The sequence below is a fragment of the Camelus ferus genome, chromosome 11 (assembly GCF_009834535.1).
Source record: "Camelus ferus isolate YT-003-E chromosome 11, BCGSAC_Cfer_1.0, whole genome shotgun sequence".
In the NCBI taxonomy this organism is placed as follows: Eukaryota; Metazoa; Chordata; class Mammalia; order Artiodactyla; family Camelidae; genus Camelus; species Camelus ferus.
The window spans coordinates 29638660-29655483 of NC_045706.1; the positions used below are offsets into that span (position 1 = coordinate 29638660).

At 36.4% G+C, this 16824-nt stretch overlaps 2 protein-coding genes across 2 annotated transcripts in view; one reads left to right on the top strand and one right to left on the bottom strand.

The window, feature by feature from the left end:
• Positions 1-16824, top strand: part of LOC116667108 (splicing factor 3B subunit 4-like) — a 71366-nt gene that overhangs the window by 14337 nt on the left and 40205 nt on the right. The gene's annotated exons all lie outside the window — the stretch shown is intronic.
• The window catches only part of LOC102521185 (cytochrome P450 2C19), a 32085-nt gene continuing 20701 nt past the window's right edge, over positions 5441-16824 (bottom strand). Inside the window, exons 6-9 of the mRNA XM_006174384.3 lie at positions 13787-13928; positions 10998-11185; positions 6679-6820; positions 5441-5943 (exon numbers count right to left, since the gene is read on the bottom strand). Coding sequence (XP_006174446.2) covers positions 5762-5943; positions 6679-6820; positions 10998-11185; positions 13787-13928 — 654 coding nt within the window. The 3' untranslated portion in view covers positions 5441-5761. The remainder of the gene's footprint in view (positions 5944-6678; positions 6821-10997; positions 11186-13786; positions 13929-16824) is intronic.

Sequence of the window (16824 nt, forward strand, 5' to 3'; positions counted from 1 at the left end):
ATATGTCCTTTGCAAATATTTTTTCCCAGTCACTGGCTTCTCTTCTCATTCCCTTGACAATGTCTTTCACAGAGCAGAACTTGTTAATTTTAATGAAATCCTAATTATCATTAGTTTTTCTTTTTTTTTCCACTGGTTGTACTTTTGATGATGTACAGAAAAATCGTTGCCAAACCCAAGTTGTCTAGTAATTTCTCCTATGTTATCTTCTATAAGTTTTACCGTTTTCCATTTTAACTTTAGACCTGTGATTTTTTTGAATTAACATTTGTGAAGGATATAAGTTTGTGTTTAGATGTGTGTATGTGTGTGCACATATCCAGTAGTTGATGTAAGATAGGTGTCCAGTTTCATTCTTTTGCCCCTGGAAATGTAGTTTCCTAGCATTATTTGTTCAATAAACTGTTCTTTCCCTGTTGTGTAGTCTTGTGTTGGCAAAGTTGTTGAAAGTCAGGTATAAGCTTGAGTTTATTTCTGGGCTCTGTATACTGTTCCATGCTGTATGTGTCTGTCTTTCTGTCAGATTAATACTGTTTTAATTACTATAGCTTTGTAGTGTATTTTGAAATGAGGGAGTGTTGTACCTCCAGCTTTTCTCCTCTTTTTCAAAATTCAGTTGGTTGTTTAGAGCCTTATGGTTTCATGTGAATTTGAACATTGTTCATTTCTATTTCTGTAAAACTTCATGAGTATTTTGATAGCTATTGTATTGAAAATGTAAATGGCTTTGGGTAGTATGGATATTGTAACAGTATTAATTATTCCAGTCTATGAACATGGGATATCATTTCCATTTCTTTGTTTCTTTTAAAATTTCTTTCAGCCATGTTTTGTCTTGTTCAGTATACAAGTCTTTCATTTCTTTAGTTAAGTTATTCCTAAGTTTTTAATATTTTTTCATTCTAGTATAAATAGCTTAGTGTTTGTAATATACTTTACACATCATTTATTCTTAGTGGATACAATTGCAACTGATTTTTGTATGTTGACTTGTGTCCTGCAAAGTTATTGAATTCATTTATTGGTCTCAAGAGAGATTTGTGTGTGTGTGTGTGTGTGCGTGTCAATCTTAGGATTTTCTTCATGTAAGATCATGTCACCTGTGAATGGAAATCGTTTTAATCCTCCCTGCTGATTTGAATGCCTTTTCCTTTTTCTTGCCTAATTTCTCTAGCTGGGACTTCTGGTACTATGTTTTGTCATCAGTGGTGAGAGTGGGTATCCTTGTTTGCTTCTGATCTTAAAGAAAGAGCTCTCTGTTTTTCACCAGTCTTGTTATCGGTTTTCATATGGCCTTCATTATATTGAGGTAAATTCCTTGTATACCTAGTTTGTTGAGTGTTTTCATATTGAAAGTCTGTTGAATTTTGTCACATGCTTTCTCTTGAGATGGTCATGTGATTTTTATCCTTTATTGTGTCGATGTAGTGTGTCACGTTTGATTTTTTTAAGTTGAATCATCCCTGCATTGCAGAGAAAAAAATCCCACTTCGTCATGATGTATGATACCTTTAACGTGCTGTTGAATTAGTTCTTACAGTATTTTATTGAGGATTTTTGCATCTGTCATCATAAGGAATATTGACATGTCATTTTTTTTTCTTGTGATGTCTTTGACTTTGGCTTCATGGAATTGCTAGCCTCAAATAATGAATTTGGAAGTGTTCTGTCATCTCCCAATTTTGGAAGGGGTTTGAAAGGATTACCACTGATCCTTCTTTAAATGTTTGGTAGAATTCACCAATGAAGCTATGTGGTCCTGGGGTTTCTTTGTTGGGAGGTTTTTGATTACTGATTCAATCCCTTTATTCATTGAAGTTCTGTTCTGACCTTCTGCTTCTCCATGATTCAGTCTTGTCTTGGTGGGTTTTATGTTTTTAGGAATTAATTCACTTCTTCCAGGGTATCCATCCATTCTGTATATTGGAGGGTGTATAATTGGTCATAGTAGTTTTTTATGGTTCTTTTTATTCTGTCTCAATAATTGTATAGTTTATCGTTTTTGTGTGATTTTGTTGATCTGATTCTTCTTTATTTCTTAGTCTAGCTAAAGATTGCCTCTTAGTAATGCTTTTGCTGCATCCCATAACTTATGGTCTGATGTCTTTTCATTTTCTTTCTCTCAGTGTGTTTTCTAATTTCCCTTTGATTTCCTCTTTGACCCATTGGTTGTTCAAAAATATATTAACTTCCACATATTTATGAACTTCCAGCTTTTCTTCTGCCATTAATTTCAAGTTTCATTCCACTGTAGTCAGAAAAGATATTTTGGTATGATTTCACTCTTCCCAAATTAGTAGAGACTTATATTGTGATGTGACACATCATCTATCCCACATAATGTTCCGTGTGTGCCTTAGAGGAATGTACATTCTGCTGCTGTTGAGTGGAATGTTTTATATATGTCTGCTTATTACGTCTGTAGTTCTCTCTAGGAGCTGAGTTATATACATGTCTGCTATGTCTGTTTGATCTACAGTGTTGTTCAAATGCACTATTTCTTTGTGGATTTTCTTTCTGGTTGACCTATTCCTTATTAGAATGAGATACTGAAGTCTCCTACTATTATTGCAGTTCTTTTATTATTATATTACTGTTGCATTTCTCTCTTCAGTTCTGTCAGTGTTTATTTAGTATATTAAGGTGCTCTGGCATTGGGTACATGTATATTTATAACTGTTCTATATTCGTGGTGGATTGATCCTTTTATCACTAGATAGTATCCTTTTTCTGTCTTTTGTAATACTTTCTGACTTAAAGTCTGTATTGTCTGATGTGAGGGTAGTTATCCTTGCTGTCTTTTGGGTACCATTTCCATGGAATACCTTTACCTACCCATTTACTTTCAATCTATGTGTGTCCTTAAATCTGAAGTGAGTCTCTTGTAGACAGCACATAGTCAGATCTTATTTTTTTTTTTAATCCATTCAGGCAGTCTATGTCTTTGATTAGGGAATTTAATCTATTTATGTTCAAAGTAATCATTGATAAAGAATGACTATTTTCATTTTGTTAACTATTTTTTGTTTGCCTTGTAGTTCTTTATCCCTGCCTTCTTGTATTATAATCTTACTTCAGTTTTTATTCTTTTTTTGTATTGCTATACTTTGACTTCTTTTATCTTTGCTTTTGAATACCATAAGGCAAGAGAGCTTACACAAAAGAGCTTAGTCTATTTTAGCTGATAACAACTTAACTTCAATCACATACAAATTCTACCCTTTTAATCATTCCCACATTTTTTGTTATTAATGTCAGAATTTAATGTATATTTACATTGTGTTTCTATTAACATGTTTTTACTTATAGTTATTCTTAATATTTTGTCTTTTAACTTTTCTAATAGTCATTAAACTCACTATATAAAGTCATTTTCCTACCATCATTTCAGCAATATAGTGTTCTGTATTTTTCTCTATATTTACCTTTACAAAAAATGTTTTATTCCTTCTTATCCTATCATGTTGCTGTTTGTGGTGCTTTCATTTCAAGTTGAAGAAGTCCCTTTGGCATTTCTTGTAAGGCAGTCGGAGTGGTGATAAGTATTCTCAATTTTGTTTGTTTCGGGGGGTTTTATCTCTTCTTCATTTTTAAAGGATAGTTTTGATGGGAAAAGATTTGCGATTGGAGGTTTTTTCTTTCAGAACTTTTGAGTATATTTTCTCACTCCCTTCTCTCCTGCAAGATGTCTACTTAAACATCTGCTGATACTCTTATGGGGGGTTCCCTGTACGTGAGAAGGTGCTTTCTCTTACTTCTTTTAAAATTCTTTCATTGTCACTGACTTTTGACAACTGAGATTATTGTGTCTCAGTGTGGATTTCTTTTATTTTTTCCCGCTTGAGGGTCTTTATGCTTCTTGCATTTCCATGTCCACTCCCTTCCCCAGATTTGGGAAATTTTCTGTTATTGTTACTTTGCTTATTGTTACTTTCCAGTTCTCTCTTCTCTTCTAGGATTCCTATACTGAATATATTGGTCCACTTGATAATGCTCTGTGAGTCACTTAAGCTTTCTTTTCTTTTTTCTTTGTTTTTGCTCCCAAGTGAATATTTTCTGATGACCTATCTTCAAGTTGGCTGGTCCTTTTCCTTGATCTAGTCTGTTGTATCCTCTAATGACTTTTTTGGTGAAATTTTTGCATTGTTCAGCTCTGTAATTTACGTTTGGTAACTTTGAATTGTCTGTCTTATTGTTGGAATTCCTACTTCAGTTCCTTATTGTTCTAGTGACCCCAGCAATGATTGTTACGACTGTTATTTTGAATTATCTTTTAGGGAAAACATGTGTCGCCTGTTTCTTCATCCTCCTTGACACTCATAGTTGCTCTATGCATGTTAGACAGAACAGCCACTCCTCCCAGTCTTCTCTGACTGGTCTCTGCAAGAGAATTACCTCATTAATCAGCTCAACCAAAGAGTCTGAGAGTCTCACAAACCTGATGCTAGTCTAGTCTGTGTTTCTTCTAGCCATCCCCAAGTGTCCAGTGTGTACAGAGTCCTGTCAGTGCTCCAAGACAAGCAACACAGAGATCAGTTCACTTTGCCACTCCCCAGTAAATTGTGAACGGTTGGCATACCAGATGTGCAGGCCAACTCCTTTGGTCCTCATGGAGAAGCTTGGAGCTTGGGGGTTCCTCCCCAGTTATATGGCACTTGGCTCAGGTGGGAAGTCATGGTAAGAGTGTGTCCCTGCTTTTCTTTTCTGGCTTTCTTGTGGTTTGATTCACACTCATGCAGGGTACAGAAGTCTTTCAGCTAGTTTCTTGATTTTTACAAAGGGAATTGATTTGTGTGTTGTTGTGAATCAGTGTGTCCACTGAGAGAAGGAGAGTTCAGAGCTTTCTATTATGCCATGTACTGATGTTACCCCTTGTTGGGTGAGTTCTGACAGAGTGTGTATTTAATGAATTGACCTATTTCATCTAATATATCAAATTGGTGGGCATAGGATTGTTCACAATATTCCTTTTTTATCCTTTTAATGTCCATGGCATCAAAGAGATGGCCCATCCTTTCATTACAGCTGGTGTAATATGTGTCTTCTATCATTAAGGGACATAGCCTGGCTATGGGTTTATTAGTTATACTGAGTTTCAAAGAACCTGCTTTGGTTTCATTGAGATTTTCTTGATTTCCTGTTTACAATTTCTGTTCTGACTTTTTTGTTATTTTTTTGTGACCAACTTTGAATTTCATTCCTCACTATCACTGATCTCAGTATTTCCCTACAGGGTGAAACTGCTTCTGGACACACCTTTCACTTTCAAATCCAACCTAAATTAACTCTAGGTGACATGAAGCCAAGAGAGCTTTTTCTCGCATTCCCTTTGTCATTCTCTGTGCTTATCATTATGAGGACCAGCATGATTTCTATGGATTATTTTCTTTCATTTCTTACCTGTATTATACACAATGGAAGGAAATTCTTGAGTCCTGGCTCATGAAGTTACGCTTTTTATTTTGCGCATGCACAAGAGGTGGCTCTGCATTGGCATACACCAATCGTCTTGTTCTATTTTGTATAGATTACACAGTACTAGTCAATATTAGAAATGTATTAGCTGTGTGACGACTGAAAGCAAGGTTACAAAGCGTGAAGAATAGCAGACACAATGCTGTAGTGAAACTGCTCAATGATGAGAGGGGAGGTCAGAGAAGGCATTCCCAGGCAGATGGGGAAGAGGAAAGGAGATGAACGATTCCCCAGATGAGGGAGTTGCAGACAGTATCACAGGACAAGCCTGATGATCGTCGCTTCCTCACACAGGAATGAAGCAGAGCTGGTAAGGAGGTGGCACGGAGGCAAACCCATTGACAATTGGGGTGGTGTCAATGTCCTTTGGGTCAACCACAGATTTCAAGGTAAACTTTTGTAAAATTGTGGTCAGGAACAAAAACAGCTCCATGCGGGCCAGGCCCTCTCCTGCACAAATCCGTTTTCCTGAAATCAACAAGTACAAAGAGTACACAGTCCTTAAAAAATATGTTTCAGGCTGTCAGAAAGACACTGTGCAGTAACTATTTAATGAATGGTTGAATGGATGGATGGAATGCAGGACAGCTGGATAGACGGATGGACCTAGGGTAGACACACATGCTATCCATAGAACTTTGTGTCTTAACAGGTGTCCTCCTTTAAATAGATTTTTATTGAGTTTTGGCACTGTGCCAAGTCCTTCATTAAGTAGTCTCATGCAATTAGACATTTTATGTTCTCACCAATCTCGTTTTTTTCTAGAAACACACAGTGTAGTTGTATTTTCTGTTGGCAGTTTGGTGTTGCCATCATCTTTCTTTCTGTTCCTTACAGCCTGTGTTCCCTGCTCCAGCTATACCTACTCTTCATAGATCTTAAACATAGCGTGAAATTTCATGTTTTATAACATGGGGTTCCTTTTGGTTAAGATGCATTTCTCTTATATTTTCAGTACCTAGCTCAGATTTTCTCTCTGAATTTCCAAGAACTGGGTCAGCTCTCCAAAGCTCTGGGGATCTAGTGCAGTAATAAGGGTGTATCGTGAGGAGGGCTAGTGCCTTGGCACGGTGATTGCTGTTCATAATCACGGAAAAAGAGCAATTCTGCCAGCACCCAAGTGGGAATTTATGTAAGGTCCAAGTGACCCCCAAAAGGTATCTTGTCCTCTGAAGTAATGAAAGGAAATATTTGTTTTATTACCTGCTGAGAAAGCCATGAAGTACTCGGTCTTCTTAAAGTTGCCACTCTCATCCAGGAAGTGGCCAGGGTCAAACACCTCTGGGTTGGGGAATTGTTTGTCATCGTGCAGCACAGAAGTCAGCGACGTTAATATAGTCGTGCCCTGGAAAGAACACATGAAGATAAACTCTATTACAAAGGAGTTGTGAAGGTGGAGGAAATGTTATAAATTATTTGTTCTAATCTCTGATCTATGTAGATGAGGAATCCTCGGTCAAAAGAAGGACATTAGCATTTTGAGTCAGACAGAACAAGTAATAAACAAGTTTAAGATTAGTGGTAGTGATACTGTGAACTTGGACTTCAGTAGCATTTGAAGTACTGAGTACATGGGTCCTAGGTTGCCAGACCTTCTGAATCCATCTGCTTATCACAACATTTGACACTGGGATATGTCCCCACCCGGTGCTTTACTTTATCACTTCAGTTTTCATTCATATCAAATGTGGATTATGGTTAAAAATGGAAGACTCTGTTAGTGGTTGAAATTTTTGGAGTTTTCTGTTTAACACGGCTTTTAAAAATGACATATGATTTAATAATAGCGTCTGTGATAATACAAGTAAGTACTGCTAGTATTTATCATTGCTCTGCAGACTGTATTAATTTTAAAATATGTGGTAGGGTCATTACAGATTAATCCTAGTTTAGAAACATGTAAAGGATGATAAAGTTAGAAAAATCATTTTACAACAATTCTGTTTAGGATCATTGATTTTTGGCAACTTATCTGTTAATGCTAAAATTGTTGGGTGAGTGATAAATCTGGTATTTACAAAGTCTTAGTACTATGCCCTAGATTTTTATGAAGTAAATGTAAAAAACCGCAGAATTTTGTTCATGGAGAAATGTTGCAGATACTGTTTCATTATGTGAACAACAGTGTATAAGCAGTAATGATGTAAGTGACATTATGTGACTTCACTTCTGCAATGAATTCAGAGCGATATACAAAGCATATATGTGCTTCTCCTGCAAAATCATAACTGATACCTAATTTCTAGAGACCAGTCACGTAAAACCAGCCTGAGTGATATTTTATGTGACCACTAGCCTGGACACATCTCAAAGTGAAATATACGGAAAGGAACAAAGAGGGCAAAGACAGCTGATAACAGGAGGCTAAAGGGTAAGGGTAGCCAAATTTCTTGCTTGTTCCTTGGCTGGATACTGAATTGAAAAGTAAGAAAAAGCTGTAAAGGATATTCCAGGAAAATTGTGAAATTGGAGATTGAACCCAGGATCTCGTGCATGCTAAGCATGTGCTCTACCACTGAGCTTTGCTTTATACCCCTCCCTCCCATGGGAAATTTTAAATATAGGATGTACGTTAGATAATATTAATGTATCAATGATAACTCCTGAGTGTAAATGATATTGACCTATATACACAAATTGTTGTTACTTAGATATACATATTGAAGGATTGAGGTTTTGACATATAAATGAACAGATAAATGGATATAATAGTAGATACATATACAAGTTCATATTTTACATATATCTGCACGTCTTTAATGTTTACTTTTAAAAGATTTTTAGTGCAAACTTTGTAGAAAATTGCATTCCTTAAGTTTATCATATAAGAGATCTAAAACCTTATTTTTTAAGTTATTCATGCTTATATATTTCAATACGTATTTTTTTGAAAATCTACCTTTAAGATGCAAAAAAAGTTACAAAGCCAATATGCTGTCATCAAACGTTGCTTAACAAATGGGTATTTATAATAAATTAAGGAAGCATAACCATTACTCAGCAATGAAAGTAAAAATTTACCTGAATGGATCAGTGATCTGAATGTAATTGCTAGGACTATCAAGTTTTAGGAAGAGATAATGGTAATTCTTTGTGACCTTGTGCTGAAAAATATTCTTTAAGTAGGGGGAAAAAACCTGTAGAAAAATCAGCCTGTAGTATTGTAAGTGTTCTATTAGGCAGTCTTAGATACTGACAAATAACAACCACTGTGCAAGTACACTCTACCTTCTGTTTTTGGACAGATCGTGAGCTAAGCATTTTAAACTGAAAAAAATCAATGAGAATAACCTTTTGTGACACATGAAAATTAACTGAGATCTAAATTTCAGTTTCCATAAAAACTGGGATATAGCCATTCTCATTTGTTTCACTGTGTCCTGTGGCAGCTTCCATGCTCCAGTCGCAGAAGTGAACACTGGCATCAAACACTCCAAGGCCTCAAAGTCTGAAGTATTTACACTCTTGTTCATTATAGATAAAGTTTACCAGCTCCTGCTTAGACCATTATCTCTGCCTTGCTCAATGACTGCAGCTTGGGTAGAAGAAATCACTTATCGGTAAAAAGGTAGAGTCAGCCACCCAGTGTTCCTATTTGTGTACTGGGATGTCCGTGCAGAAGGGAGTGCTCATTTGCAATATACACATTGGGAATATGTATGACGATACGATGGTCATTCCTGATACACTGGATGTGAGAGATGGGCAATCCTATTCTGACTCCTAGTGGGTTGTTTTCCATTTACTTAGAAATAGAACTAGAAAGACGTTTGATTAATTATTACCTTAGACCCCAATATTAAAAAAGAAAACTCTGCTCCTCACTGTGTCCTTTGGTGAAAAAAGAGTGGACTTGGAGTCATAACCCTTGTAGCAAATCTGGGATCCTTGAGACACGTCCCATAATCTCTTACTAATTCATCAATTCTGTCTTCTCCAAAGATTGGCATTAGTACTTGCAGCCTTACCAATCTCATTTCTTTCTCCAACAAAATACAAATGTTATTATACTATTTCTAATATTAATAGTAATATGTCTTGGCTTCAAGTGGATGAGAGTAGCTTGTAGCATACCCACTAGAAACCCTGAGTATATACAGAAATTGTGTATTAGAAAGCATTAGAACTCTGCTAAACCAGAAATTTGTCTTAATATTCCGTAGTTGGGGGAACCTCAGAGTGGTCAGCTGACACTTCAAGTTAATTTTAGTCTGTGTCAGTGTCCAAATTTTACTCAAAACAGGAGATGTTTACATCATTCTGACTGCCTAGTAGGAGAGGGATGAACTCTCCGGAAGAAGATAAGCATCTCTGAAAACTCTGCATTTTTTTCATATATATATATAATAATTAATATTTAACCAAAAGTCATCATGCATTTCAAAGACACAACTAAGTGGCCACAAGTAGAAGACAGAAAGGCAATTAAAATACACCCACATAGGGAACATTTCTCACCTCATATTGTATGGCCAACATTATCTTGATATCAGACATCTGACGAGAAAATTTTGAGGAACAAATATCATAGGCTAAAAATCTCCAATGACTAAACAGAGAAGTCCTGAACAAAATGCAGCAGATCAAAGCCAGCTTTGTGTGTGTGTGTATTTATTTATATTTAGTGGGAAAATTTAGACTGATATATACAACCGTACAAATAGGTGCAGAAAGCAATAGGAAAGAAATTGTGTATCAATCATGACCAAAAAAAATCACAGAAAATAAAGGAAGAAGGTAAGCTTTCTTAACATGACTTTAAAAATTTACCAAAATGTACATAAAACATGCTAAGTAGGGAGATGCTAAGCTAGCACCCTCTCCCGTAAATCAGAAATGAAACAAAAATGATACATAGATATTAACCCAGATACCAGGACAATATATGTAGAAATTGTAATTAATCTGGAGACAAATTACTAGCAATGATTTTAAATGTAGCAAGTTTCCTACAGATAAAATCATCAAAATGATAAAATTGATTATATTTCCATATTCCAGAAAAAGAAATGGAAAAGACATTAAAATATTTATAAAAACAACAATATTAAGCACCTAGAAAATAAAAAAAGAGTTGTAAGTCAATGCATTGAAAAAAACCTGAGAAAATTATAGAAGCTCCCCCATATTGGAAGTATGTAGCATATTAATTAATTCAAAGATTAAACAAATCATGATGCTGTGTCTTTCTAAATAGATCTGATATCACCCTGAAAAAATTCCAACAGAGCATTTCAGTAAATGGAGAAACTGATACTAACATTTGTTTGAAAAGGTAAACAGCTAAGATCAGAGAAGAAAGATAAAAGATGTAGAACAAATTTGGAAGACTTACACTACCAGCTGTCAAAATCTGTTATAAAACTTTATAGACCTAACTGGAAATAGCACACAATCCATCAAGCTGCCACACATATAATTTTGGGGCTTCTCTTATGTTGTATTCCTAGAGGATTGCACCCTTACTGTGAAAAGGGGAATTTCAAGACCCGTTAGGTCAGGAGAAGAGAAACCAGTCTTACCTTCGGGATGACGTAGTTTCTGAATTTAATGTCGTGGGTCACCGCATGGGGCACGTTGGTGGGGATGAGGTCGATGTATCTCTGGATCTCGTGCACCACAGCATCAGTGTAGGGCATGCGGCTCCTGTCCTGAATGCAGGGGCTCCGGTGTCTGCCAATCACATGGTCAATCTCTTCCTGGACCTTAGCTGGTAAGAGGCAAGTAAGACTGATGGAAAAAGAGAAATGTGCCTCCCACATTTGCATACCAATTCAGGGATACATGAGGCATTATGAAGGTGTCCCAGCATCACTGTATACATCACTTATGTGACCAGGTTGCACCTAGACATAGAGAGGATCATTGCCATAATGTAAATACATATAAGCCTCCTACAAGCTAGACTCAAGATACATCTATACATACCTCTATGTTAACCTACATGATAAAACAAATGATGAAATGTTTCCAAGTATAAACAGAACATATAGTCAAGACATTATTGTCCTTGCTGAAAGAAAAACAAATCTGATATTAATTTCTACAAAATACTATAGGAGTAGAAAAGTTAAATTATAAAGCATGTATTTTAGTGTATTTGTATATTGTGTGTGTGCAATGTACAGTGGTAGTCTCCTCATCCTCCAGCTTCCCACATGCCACCACCCTGAATATGCTAGCAGTTCCTTCTGAAATGTATGTTCTATTTCTAAATGATGACTCACCACTTCTATTTTCAACTTATCTATTTTTAGACAACATCCTCCCATGTGTGATAAGAATTTGCATGTCCATCCCCACCTCATACAAAATACACATAGACACACACAATTCCTTTTACTCTATTATCCCAAACATACTTAGGCCACAATCGTTGGCTGTTAGGATATTCATTTTAACATTGTTCTGATTGCATAAACAGGGCTCCCTGATAAGAGGACTATGATTATGTTTGTTTCGGTATTTTCTTGGACTTAATCATGTCTCTTTATTCACTTGATAAATTTCTGTATCTTGACCTAGAATTATTTCCAAATACTGAGGTAGATATTCCCAATTCCATATAATAAAATTTTTCTATTTTTAGGAAGCCTCAGACAATCACTTCCCTTTTATTTGCTGTCTTCCTTCATACCTGCTTTATCCACCTAATCCATTTTGAAATGTATATTTGTCTAGGCCTGATATTTAACAACAGCCCCGACACTTTCATGCCCAGTCATGAGTTCTGATTCCTAGAGCATATGACTTCTTCTCACATGACTTCAGATATTTGTGTGAGAAAGGGAAAAGTGGGAGAAAATTTTTAGTACACCTGCAGGTCTGAAAAGATTTTATTAATACACAGTTTGAGAGTTGCTCTTGAATTCTGATGCTATTCTGAATCCTAATCCTTTATATATGACGTGACATGTCTCTGAAAGATTTTATAATTTTCTCTGTAATTCTGTTGTTCTGAAATTTCATGACCCTTTGTCTTGTTGTGGATGTTTTTATTTCATTCACTCTGCTGTACATGTTGAGAGAATTTTCTATCTACATGGCAAAATTTGGAGGTGTTTCCTGTCTCTCACTCTCCAGAGCGAATCACAGGTTCACTCTGTGAATTTTATCTAGCTGCTTATTTTCAGGAAGCAGGATAGAAAAAGGAGCTAAGAGTCTCTGAACTCAAGAAGTGAATTTTAACCTAACCTTTCTTTCAGTAGTGCACCTCACTCTTTCCCCTACCTCTTCCCAGTGTCCCTGAGTGTAGGACCTCTTAGGTTCAGTTTCTCTAGAGAGTAAACTTCTCTCTTCCTATTGGGGAAAAACAATCACCTGCTAGAAGGGGTTGTCAAAGGGACATGGCAGGGAGAGCTACCTTTATCACCATATATCTACCCCTACTGTCTTTGACGCTTGGTGATTCTAAATACTAAAACTTATAGGATTGTAGAGACGTAAATTATTTCTTCTCATAATGTAACTTCCTTTTCTGACATTTAGGTCACAAGTTCATCTCTATACTGACTTCATTATCACCCCTCTGTAAGCTGTCTGTGTTCAGAAATTTGTTAAACATTTGTCAGCTGTGTCCTGGCCTCTTCTTGTCCATCTTTAAAAGACTAATTCTCGTTTGTAATAGGTCATAGTCATCTTAGAGGGGTCCTGACACGACAAGATAGTGTTTCTAAATTGCTATGGATTAGTATCACTCTTTAAATGCACTTTTGTAACATAATGTTCTTTGTAAAAATAAAATGATTGATCACCCTAATTTTCATTTTGGCAAGCACTAGTTTTCTAGAAACAGAATTCTGGACCACTAAAATACCTTTATCGCATCTTAGGCCTGAATAGAATAAATTCTTGTGAATGTACATTTGAGAGCGCTTCGCAGAATGTGGACGTTATCTCAGGCAACCTCACTAAATTTCTAGGATTTCCACCTATGCTTCAATGAGAAGTGTTTCTGTTTTCCACCCCTGTTTAGGACACTGCATTTTCAGAATGAGGATAAATCAGAGTGACCTTTCCATGATAAAACCAATGTGCAGCCCCAGGCTAATTAATGCCCACTATGTCTGCTACAAATAACCTCAGAGAGTGCTTTATTGCTTTGCTACTTCCCACAGTGTCTTCACTCCTCTCAGTCATCCTCCTGTGTTACGTAAAGATGTCCATTATTATCCCTTCATTAAATTTCGAAAAATTAAGCTGTTCAGAGATTTAAATTTAAATACTTCCCTATGAGAAACAAGGTGGAAGCACTCGCAGTCTCTTCCCAGTATCTTCTTTGAAGTTACCCTGCCCACCATGTTGGTCATACCTGTGACCTCTGGGTGCTTCAGCAAGAGGAGGAGACCATATCTCAGAGTGGTGCTCGTTGTCTCTGTCCCAGCTCCAAACAAATCAGATATCGTGGCTAACAGGTTTTCAACAGTGAACTCTAATTCTTGATTGTGTTTTTCCTAGGAATGATTTGGTAAAATTATTTGACAAGCTAATTTGCTAGCATTGCTGTTAATCCAAAAGTCATACTGCTTTAAGGTTAAGCCAACATATAAACTACAAGGTGCAGTTATAGGAAAAACTGCTGTATGATATAACAAAAGTACTGTAGATGAGTTGACTCAAGTATCATTTTCTCCTTATTCCTCACTTGCCTGAAAGTTCCATTCATCAGCCCCTTATGCATTTAAGTAGGCTATGCAGCTTACTTTTTGCCATTAAGATATAAGCAGAAGCCTATTGGTGCCGCTTCCTCTCCTTCCACCTGAAAAGAAGTGTTTGAGGGAGTTGATAGAGTACACGTCACCTTGGAACAGTAGGGCTTGATCATGAAGTAAGGCTTATATTCTAAGTATGAGTGAAGAAGAATGGAAGGTGTTTAAAATTCTAATGTTTTGGGGGTTCAGTACTATCCCTACAGTGACAGATGACAAGCCTCCTTGTATATGAGCTGAATAATCCCACTATTTGTTAAAGCCATTTTTTCTCTTACTTTGGCATGAACACAATCTTAATTAGTAGAAATATAAATTAGGGCTATGTCATGAAAGATATAAGCCTAAGTCAAGATTTCATAATTCTCTTCTGTGTTAAAAAGTTATAGAACTCAGTATTGTTTGCAGACTCACCATGAAGTTGGAATTGTGCAAAAACTAATATTGTAGTTCAACCTAGTAAAAGAGAATGGATGCCCAGAGCTAATACAGGGCCATCACTATTGTATTCCACATGTGATGCAATAAGCAGCTTGGTCTAGGAAACAAATATAGGAATGAATCGAAATATACACTTGAAGTGCCACTACAGTCATGAAGACAGAATCTGGGACATTCACTGTCCATAAGGAAGAAGAGAGTAGGGGTAATGCCAAGGGTATCAGACTGACTGAATGGAGCTGTCGTGGGAAGTTGGTAGAGACAGCAGTTGACAAGTACAAGTAATGTTAGCTTAGGAGTGAGGACATGATGTGACATGGAATAGATAACAACAAGCAGGTAGTTTCAATGCTGAGTGGAAAGGATCACTAACGTAAAAAAAAAGTATATTTTTGCACACGTGTCACTAGGCCAGCATTGATTTTATGATGCATTTACAGTCTCCAGAGGTCCAATGCCATGTCTAGTATTAAGTAATAAAGAGAATCAAGGCAGACTAAACACTCTGAATTTGTGTACTTGTTAGAAAGAGTCATCTCCCTTGGCTCTACCCAAGCTCTAAGCTTGTCAATTCACAACTGTTCTACAGTCGAATGAGCAGTGCACTCATAAAGCAATATTAGTATTTCCATTGCTTAAATTGGATTTGGAGATACAGTGCTTATGTGCACATAGCCTACCAGTATTACGCTATACAAAACAATGTTGAATGAAATTAAAAGAAAACGTGGATAAAGAACACTCCTTGACATAGATCAAAACACGCAGTATTTTATGATAGCATTACTGGATTAATATCACAAAGATGGCAGAAGGAAGTTTCACAAATCAATCTGTTCACTGAAACAACTGCTGGCCATGCACAAAGTCTCTGAGCAACTCTTTTGGTACTCTGGGGACTAAACACTTGCAGCTGATGTCCTTAAGTATAAATGTTGATACATCTACATCTCGCATACTGGCTAGCATTCCTCATAACCTAGTTCGAAGGCAGGCAGTTGTGAAAAGTGTAGACTGTGTTCTAGTACAGCTAGTCAGTATAGCTAGTAGGTCCCAGAGTGGGCAACGGGAGCACGTTCTTCAAAATTGGGATTGTAGGTTTTGATCACTGAGAGGTTGGCACGGAGAATAGCCATTGTTTCAATCTCCAGGGCTTTCATTGAAAAGATAAAGAGAATGCCATCTTTTACTTTTCTACTTTCTTTAGCTCTAGGTATTTGATAGAATGCCTGTAAGGTCACTACTTTACTATAGAGATGACAGAAAAGAGAGTCAGGTGCCCACAGAGGATAAGAAAAACAGTCTTGGCAAAAACAATTGGGAAAACTTTCTAAACAGATGAATGATTGTCGTCTTCATCAAGTAACAGTAGCAATTGTTGGAACAGGGTAAAATCTTATTTTCAGACTTACTCAATACAATATATTAAATACTGTCTTCTCAACAGAAAAATTACAAAGCACACATGAAAAATAGGTGATTATGGCTCATTAGCAGCTTTAAAAAGTTGACACAAACCATTGCTGAAGAGGCCCAGACACTGGACTTAACTAGATAAAAAGTTTAAGATACATGTCTTGGATCTTCTCAAAGAGAGGAAGGAAACCATGTGCAAATCACTAAAGAATGTTAATAAAGTATATGAACACTTAGGGAACATCAATAATGAGAACATTTTAAAAAGGAACCAAATAGAAATTCAGGAGCTAAAAAGTACAATACTTGAAATTAAAATAAAATTTACCAGAAAGTTTCAACCACAGGTTGGAGGAAGCCCAAGAAAGAAACAGCAAACCTGATGATAGGACAACAGAAATTATGAAGTCTGAATAATCGAAAAAAAAAGTAATAAGTAAAAATGAACAGATCCTAAGGAACCTATGGAACTCAATAAACTGTAAAACATCCACTTACTGGAGTCCCAGAGAAGAACGAGAAGGAGCAGTAAAAAATATCTTTGAAGAAAGAATGGCTGAAAACTTCCAAAATTTGGTTAAAAATGAATCTACACATCCAACAAGCTAAATAAGTCCCAAGAAAGATGAAACCAAACAACCCACAGCAAGGCATATTTTAATCACAATGTCATAAAGCAAAGACAGAGATATTTAAACAATCAAGAGAGCAGTGACTCATCTTGTACAAAGGATTCTCAATGGTAGTAACAGCTCATTTTCCTTCAGAAAGTGTAGAGACCAGA